This window comes from Oryza glaberrima, chromosome 8, assembly GCF_000147395.1.
Source record: "Oryza glaberrima chromosome 8, OglaRS2, whole genome shotgun sequence".
Lineage (NCBI taxonomy): Eukaryota > Viridiplantae > Streptophyta > Magnoliopsida > Poales > Poaceae > Oryza > Oryza glaberrima.
The window spans coordinates 6,292,401-6,300,773 of NC_068333.1; the positions used below are offsets into that span (position 1 = coordinate 6,292,401).

At 40.0% G+C, this 8,373-nt stretch overlaps 1 protein-coding gene across 1 annotated transcript; it reads right to left on the minus strand.

Annotated features, from left to right (window-relative positions):
• Window positions 1-3,919: 3,919 nt before the first annotated feature.
• On the minus strand, window positions 3,920-7,662 carry LOC127782643 (F-box protein At5g07610-like). The gene is made up of 3 exons (XM_052309913.1): window positions 7,520-7,662; window positions 6,080-6,866; window positions 3,920-4,753 (listed from the first exon to the last, which is right to left on the minus strand). Exons 2-3 carry the CDS (start codon window positions 6,847-6,849, stop codon window positions 4,138-4,140), a joined length of 1,386 nt encoding a protein of 461 aa, XP_052165873.1. The 5' UTR covers window positions 6,850-6,866; window positions 7,520-7,662; the 3' UTR covers window positions 3,920-4,137.
• Between the last annotated feature and the right edge of the window lie 711 nt (window positions 7,663-8,373).

Below are 8,373 nucleotides of genomic sequence, written 5' to 3' on the forward strand. Positions count from 1 at the left end.
ACCGCCCCCACCTTTTAAGTCGTGCTCCCTCCTCATCAATTACCGATGTGGGACTAAACCCAACAGCCATTCTGCTCTGGCGTCCTCACCCACAAGTTCACCTCTGCGGCGCTTCTCCTCAGTAGGAATTTCAGGCGCACCTGGGATCAACAACACCTCATAGTGCAGCGACTCTACAGGGTCGAAGACGAGGTACGCATCACTGACGCATAGCTATCATACTTTCTGAACGGCGGAAGCTGGACCCATCGACGTGTCGCGGGGTTGCAGACGAATAGGTTGCGCCCATCCCAGTCATCATTGCTGTACAGGATGAGGCCATTGCAGTGGCCCGCTACCTTGTTCCAATACCATCCTCATTCCTCCAGTGTCGACGGGTAAAAAGCCGAAAAACCCATCAATCCTGCAGCCTATGGGGTAGCTAGGGCTAGAGAAGAAGTGTGTCACGTCGTGGTCGAGGTAGTTGGAAAAGATACCGTGCACGGAGTGCGGCAGCACGTGTGGGAGCAGCAGCCAGTGGGTGTCGATGATAGTGCACCATTCCTTGGACACGCACCGGGAGGCGGCAAGGCTCCTTGCGGGGAGGCAGCGGAGCACTTTTATGAGCACATCGTTAGGGAGACAGTCCATTGCGCACCCTTAATTTTCCTGGATGCATGAGGCATTTGTTAGAAATTTTATTTGTGCCTTGTTTATTATCATACTGTCATACTCATAAAGGTAGTCATACTCATCAAGGTAGTCATACTCATAAAGGTATGGTACGAAGCAAGTGGCAGTTTTTAACCAATGTGAGACGACGCAAAGAGTTCTTGCAACAAAATATTGGTGGCATTACCTTCTTATAAAAAAGAATTATGCTTGGTATGATTGTTATCCGGATCAAAACAACTAAAACCGTAAAACCGTATGCATAGCAGCAAAAAAAAAAAACACAGAGAGTTCATGTGATACTGTACCTCGATGACGGTTTTAAAAAAAGCAGACAATATAGTGTTCTCATCCTAACCTTAATCTATTTAAAAATAGTGTAAAATTCCTTATATTTGTGTACTCTAAGCAGCTACTGTCCTAAAAAAAAAGCCAATACTAATTATAAACCTGGACACACACGTCCAGATTCGTTGCTAGAATTTGGTTTTTTATGGGACGAGAGGGTATATGGGATCATTAGAGTGAATGAAAGTGGGACAAGATGTCAAATAATCGAAGCCCATTTCAAGAGGTGTTAAATTAACAAATTTCTCACGATAAGTCTATGTACATTACATGTGTATCGTATATATGAAAAAAAAAACAAAAAAAAGGTTAATTGGATCCATGCCATTATAAATTCTTCAGTTTTGAAATATGCCATTACTATTCAACTATTTGCAGCCATGCCATTACAATTTTTCAGATATTTGAAACATGTCACTACATACTCATTCAATGTGTTTAACAAAATTTTTGGACGGAATTGCCCTCGTCTTCTTCCTTTGCTCCTTTCTTCCCATTTCTTCCCCTCCTAGATCTGGCAACTTATCTTCTTCCTTCCCATCTCCTTTCACGGCAATGGCGCTGGCGTTGTGATACACCATCCAGTTCCTCTTGTTCCCTTCGCTGGCTGCATCGCCACCATCCCAGTTCATGCCCTCCCCAAGGTCCACTGCTTCCCTGTGACAACTATCGTGCGGAGCTCGTCGCTGCAGAAAGTCCAACTCCCACACGCCAAGGGTGTACCGGCATATCGCTGTGTGCAGCCGGTGTCATTCGCCTGCAGCGGCTTCACCAAGGCATGGTCCAGCGACCATGTGCTCATCGGCAGGCACACGCTATGCATGTTCCTGACAAAGTGACATTTTACTGTGTCCTCCTAATCTCAAATCGAAATTTGCTTTTTATGTGCCTAATCGAGTTTCTCAAAGATCCTAAAATCCGTTCCACTAGCTTCTGCCTAGCAGTAACCAACCAACCACTAGTAGGTCCTCCAGCAGCAAGAAACCAACCAAACAACAAGAAATGGGAGGAAGAAGATGAACCGGAGAGATGGGAGGAGACAAATGAAGAAGATGAGGGTAATTCGGTCCAAAAATTTTACTAAATATATTGAACGGGCATGTAGTGGTATGTTTCAAATATCTCAAAAATTATAATGGCATGGCTGCAAATAGTTGAATAGTAATGGTATATTTCAAAACTGAAGAATTTATAATGGCATGGATCCAATTAATCCAAAAAAGAACTTATGATCCGCAAGGACGAACTATCTATCCAGATGTAATTAAGCGCGGGAATCGGGAACAAGACAAGTAGTGAAACACAGAACTATACCAGTAGCGGCGGAGCGGCTCGAGGTTGTTTATGGCAGCAGGAGGCAGGGGACGGATCACGGATTGACTGCTGTGGGGAGCTCGCTCACCCGTGCGGCGACGCGCCGGCGGCGTTGCCGGCGGAGAGGCCGAGGAGGAGGAGGAGAAGGGGAGGGGTGGTGATTTTTCTAGGGTCTCACCCCCAGGGTGGATGACGGAGAGGCCGAGGAGGAGGAGAAGGGGAGGGGTGGCGATTTTTCTAGGGTCTCACCCCCAGGGTGGATGGCGGAGAGAGGCGGAATCACCCTCTTTTGCCTTATTATTGGTCATTGAATTCTCATTTGTTTTATATTTTTCTAAATACTAAAAAAATGCCCTTATTATTATTATATGGTTTAGTTAAAATAAAATTCATTCTGTTAAATTCGCTTGGATATATATTTTGTTAGAAAATCATGTGCTACAATTAAAACGATCATCTTAGTGAGTTTTTTAAAGAGATGTTTTATATGATTCCTTCTATATATTTTCAAAAACGAACTAACTTAAAAACCGACTCAAATACGGATTTGTGTTTTTAAACGAACTTAACAACCGACTCATACACAGATGATATACCAATATAAATATCTTCAATTTTTATAATAGTAGAGATAGAGATTATACTCTCTTCGTCCCATAGTATAAGGGATTTTGGATGGATATGACACATGCTGAGTACAACTAATCTGTCGATGCGTCACATCCACCCAAAATCACTTATAAAACAACAATTTTTGCTCTCTTCATTTTATATTATAAAACATTTTAGCCCTTTCCATAGTAGTTTTACTATATTTATTGAAAAAATAGTAATTTCTACATTATCAAATTAATGTTGAATAAAATATATTTATCACTATATTTTTCTATATTTTTCTATAAACTTAGTTAAAAAATTTTGACTAGAAAAAAAATCAGAACATATTACTCCCTCCATTTCAAAATATAAAGCACAATCACCCTTAACAAAAAATTAAGAAACTATTATTACCAGATTTTCGTTTGAACCATTTTAATAAATATAATGCATACATCCAATAGAATTAGAAAAATTGAGAGTAAATAATTTAATAAATAATAACTTATTAGAAAATAAGTGCTAAGTTAATTACATGTATTAATGCATATGCTCTGTATTATAAATATTTTTCAAAAAAGTAGTTGAAATGGAGAGAGTATATGTGGGAGTAATTAATAAATTCAAGCACATATTAACAGTCATAATTATCCTTCCAAATTAAGCACACATGCAGAAATAACGGGTGCAATAAAAAGTTGCAACTTTCTACCGAATGTTAATATGCACATCCATGCATGACATTAAATATTATTTTGTTTCAAAGTTCTCTAAATATTTTATAAAATACAGTATAAAGGCAGACACTCATAATACGCGCACGCACACATCTACCTCTATGAGCATATTCGGAAGACTAAAGCCGACATATATATCTTGACATTGACGAAATAACCATGAATATCTTACTGTAAATGGGTACGATATATCTCTAAATATTATTTTGTTTGGAGGTTCCTCACAAATGAAGGTAATTACGAATTATGAAACGAAAATGCATCACATCAAATTTATATATTTCAAAATGAATAACCTCTGTTTTAATTCAAAATGTCAAATTCTGACATTTAAGATAATGGTTAGTAAGGAAAATTCTGACAGTTAATATAGTAAGGAAAATTCACAAATTTAAGGTAATGGTTAGTTGCACACAGTGCCTTATTCCCCATAAAAGAGCAATTAGCAGCTAACTATCATGTACGGTGTTTGTTTTTGAAATGAACATCTTCATGAACTTTTTTGGTGAGCACCTTCTGGAATCAAATCGACGAAGCAAGGGGTGTAAAAGAATGACTTCTCCATGCCCCTATTGTACTCATTTAAGCGATTACAACCTAAGTACTGAACCTTGGAGCTCCTCAGATGGTAAGCTACCACCTCATCTAAATCTATCAAGTAGATGACCTCCTTGTATGGATGAAACCCCAGCAAGTCAACGCTACCAAATGTCCACATGCTCATCTCCTCTTTGTTCTTGCTAAGGTCTCCGATAATGTTGATGTTATCATCATCAGAGTTCCATTCAGCACTGTCTTGGTCTTCCTCCTCATCGTCATCGTCATCAGATTCATCTAGGATCCACATTTTGTTGATCTTTGCATGATGCCATGAGAACAAACCTTCTATTAGTTTGGTTAAGGGACAAAGGTTCACATCATACTTGACCACCCACTTTGTCAGCTCATGTGATTCGTCGAGTGCCCACACCCGAAGTTGAAAATTCTGACGTTTTGCATAGTATATCCCGGTTTCTGATCTTCCAAGAACATCTGATGTGTATCCACCAGGTCCATCAAATCTTGGTGTTTTGATTACATGGTACTTAGCACCCAAAATTGACGGCCTATAAAACACCATGAGAATAATTATTTTGCTGTATAGCGATATGATTTCAATGAAAATAGCTCAGTATGAAAAATGTTAGGGTTTAACCGTCTATTCCGATGCGATAGAAGATGATGGATCACATAATCATACAAGAAAAGACATAATATATCAAGTCTAAGTTGAGTTATATGACAACAACCGGTCTAATGAAAAGCTTAACCATTAAATGGGGTTAAACGGGGTGGATTAATTGTCTTCATGTACTTTAACCATTACCGACACAGATTACTCAGTAAACCTCAAAACAACTGCAACAACGAAATATAGCACTGTAACTGTAAACCTCAAAATAACAACGAAACTATCTTGCTAGCACAAATATAGGATGACTAGCTTAACCATTCTACTGATGAGTAATAGTTTACTCGGTAGAAAACAATTGTAAACCTCTCAACGAATTAACTGTCTTGCTAGCACAAATAAAGGATGACTAGCATTCTACAGATTCATCATTTTAACATCATCACTGATCACTAGTTTGTGTACAACCAATGATCGATTGGTTTCTGGTTAGTGATCAGATTTTCTACACATTTGGCCCTTTTGCATTTAAGAAATCAAGATTAAATATACCTGAATAACTGCTGGGGAAGGGAGAGCTTTACTCGCGGTTGGTAACCCTTTTTAGTTCCGGTTGTGCAACCGGAACGTACAATCCGAGACTAAAAATACCCATCTTTAGTTCCGGTTGAAACAACCGGGACTAAAATGCATACCAAGTCAAAAAAATGTGTGGGATGTGGGATTCGAACTCAAGATTTACCATCCCACCTACTACACACATCTGACTTGGATAGAGGTGCTTTCTTTTTAAACTAACCTTAGAGGCATCTTTAGTCCGAATTTATGTTACCAACCGGGACTAAAGATCAATTTTTATTCCACCAACCCGGACTAAAAATAATTTTAGTCCCGATTGGTGTTACCAACCAGGACTAAAGATCATCCATCTTTAGTCCGGATTGGTGCCAGAACTAAAAGTCCGGATTGGTGTTACCAACCGGAACTAAAGATCAATTTTTAGTCCCAGTTGGTAACACCAACCCGGACAAAAAATGTTGTGAGGGACTTGGAGCATCTTTAGTACCGGTTCTTAATCTAACCGGGACAATTGTGATTTTGGGTACCACGGGAAAAGATCAGTTCTCCACTAGTGAATTCTCTATTCACATTCTATTCACTAATGCTGAAGGTGACAAAAATAGGCTAAAACTTTCTTGCCAAGGGTTCCTTGCTACAATAAAACAAAAGCAGATGCAGACGATGAATTAGCAGTGCAAACCTAATGACAAAAGAACCTCGGAAGTGCACGTTGAGTGCACCATTCCAGTACTCCGCACGTATAAATCGCGGTCCCCAAGACATCATGTCTGGTGAATCCAACAGCACCTCTGATGAAGTCCCTGCCATGTTGGTGGCGTGGCCTTCATGGAGAAAAGCCTTATCCTCCCAACTCCCAGTCCTCGACGAGAATACCCACAATGTGTGCACAGAAGGTGGCCATTCCATTGTAGCGTCCTTCCCCATGAGTGGACCTTTGTGGCACTTCTTCTTGGTAGGGATTTCAGGCAAATCAGGGATCAGGAACACCTCATAGTGCAGAGACTCTGCAGGGTCGAAGACGAGGTACTCAGCACTAATGCATAGACTATCATATTCTGTGAACGGTGGAAGCTGGACCCATCGATGCGTCGCGGGGTTGCAGACAAATAGCTTATATTGTTCCGAGATTTCGCCGTGGTACAGGATGAGGCCATTGCAGTGGTCCAGTACCTTGTTACATCCTATAGCGTCAATGGGTAAAAACTTGAAACACCCATCAATCCCACAGCCCGTGGAGTACCTAGGGCGGGAAAAGAAGTGCGTCATGTCATGGTCAAGGTAGTTGGAAAAGATGCCGTGCACTGAGTGTGGCAGAGCATGTGGGAGCAGCAGCCGATTGGTGTCGATGATAGTGCACCATTCCTTGGACACGCACCGGGAGGCAGCAAGGCTCCTTGCGGGGAGGCAGCGGAGCACTTTTATGAACACATCGTCAGGGAGACAGTCCATTGCACACCCTTAATTTCCTGGGTACAAGCAGCATTTGTTAGAATTTTATTTTATTTTATTTAGTCTGGAGAGAAATAGGGGGTAAATTTAGATTACAATCCATGGTGCATGTATTATGTTTATTCTCTCATACAGGTATGGTACAATACAAAGCAAACGGTACAATGCAAAGAATTAATTCTTGCAGGAAAAGGGCTGCCTAAGTTATTACTACCTTCTAAAGAATATATGAACAACACATGCATATATCGATTGCGAATATTGTCTTGAATGCCCACTCGGATTAAAAAAAACTTAAATCTTATGAACAACAACAACAAAAAGGAAAACAAAGAAATTCTTGATCAGCACGGTCAATCAATTCATACAAGAGCCCATCCAATGTTGGATGACCTAATTTCTCTCTTAATTTCAGGTTGATGCGATGTCATAGACCAAATTTCCCCTATTTTAATTACACGCAAGAGTATAGATTAAAAAAAAAGAGAGATTAGCAACTACACATCAATTGAATTGAACAAAAACTAGCTATCCATGGATCTGAATCTGTACATTAGATATGTCGCGCATGTATAAAAGAACAACAAAAATAAAATCCATAATTCGCAAGGGCGAACTATCCATCCAGATGTAAAAGTAACTAGACCCGAGGCGAAGAGGACGTTCGTACCTGCAAGCTGGAGACCGGCGTCGAGGGCCGACGGCGGCAGAGGTGGAGGCGGCTCGATCAAGCAGAGCACCTCGCGGCGGCGGAATCGCCGGAGAGGTCGAGGAGGAGGAGGAAAGGGGAGAGGGGCGGCGTTTTTGGGGGAGGAGACGAGATCGTGGGAGGCGGATGGTTCGTTATTCTCTCATCAGCGTAGGGTTTATCCCGTGCGTTAACTTCCCATCGGACGGCCTGGAAATTTCCACGTCAATACTAGACTCCGCGCTCGACTGCTCCATTGGGATATAGTGGTCATGTTTGTTTCAGTTTAAGATTATTCTAATCTAGATTATTGAACTAGATTACTATAATTTGAATTATGATAAGTCGGCATAGAATAAGCTACGAGCTGTTTGTTTCCCTAAGTTATAAGTGGTTTGTTAGTTGTTAGCCACCCAATAATCTAAAAAATCACCTTTATAGATTGTAATAATCTATCATAATAAGTTATCGGTTTGTTTTAGCTTATTCCTAACAATCCAGATTATGATAATTCTAAGCTGAATCAAACAGGACCTTATTATATAAACTTGTAAAATGTTCGTTTTAGTACACGAACTTGTCTAGTTCGTGCGAACGAGGACCAAAAATAACTTGACAATGTTAATTATATGAAGTGATGTTGATTAGAATGTGACGTGCATACGTGAGTGAGTATGCATAGGACATTAAATATTTATAAATTTGGTATCTATTTTATTCTTTACCATGGAAATGATGAATTTCATATATTTCTAACCTTTATACCATTGCTTGTTTTTTTAATCTTTTTCTACTATCACTATATCAAATTCTATTTTTTATTGAAGAAGTGTATG

What these genes read in the sequence shown, in the direction of transcription:
- LOC127782643 (XM_052309913.1), bottom strand. Translation starts at nt 6,849, where the DNA reads ATGGACTGTCTCCCTGACGATGTGTTCATAAAAGTGCTCCGCTGCCTC. An exon ending in CGAGGTTCTTTTGTCATTAG is followed by an intron (nt 4,754 to 6,079) that starts GTTTGCACTGCT and finishes GGTGTTTTATAG; the next exon opens with GCCGTCAATTTTGGGTGCTA.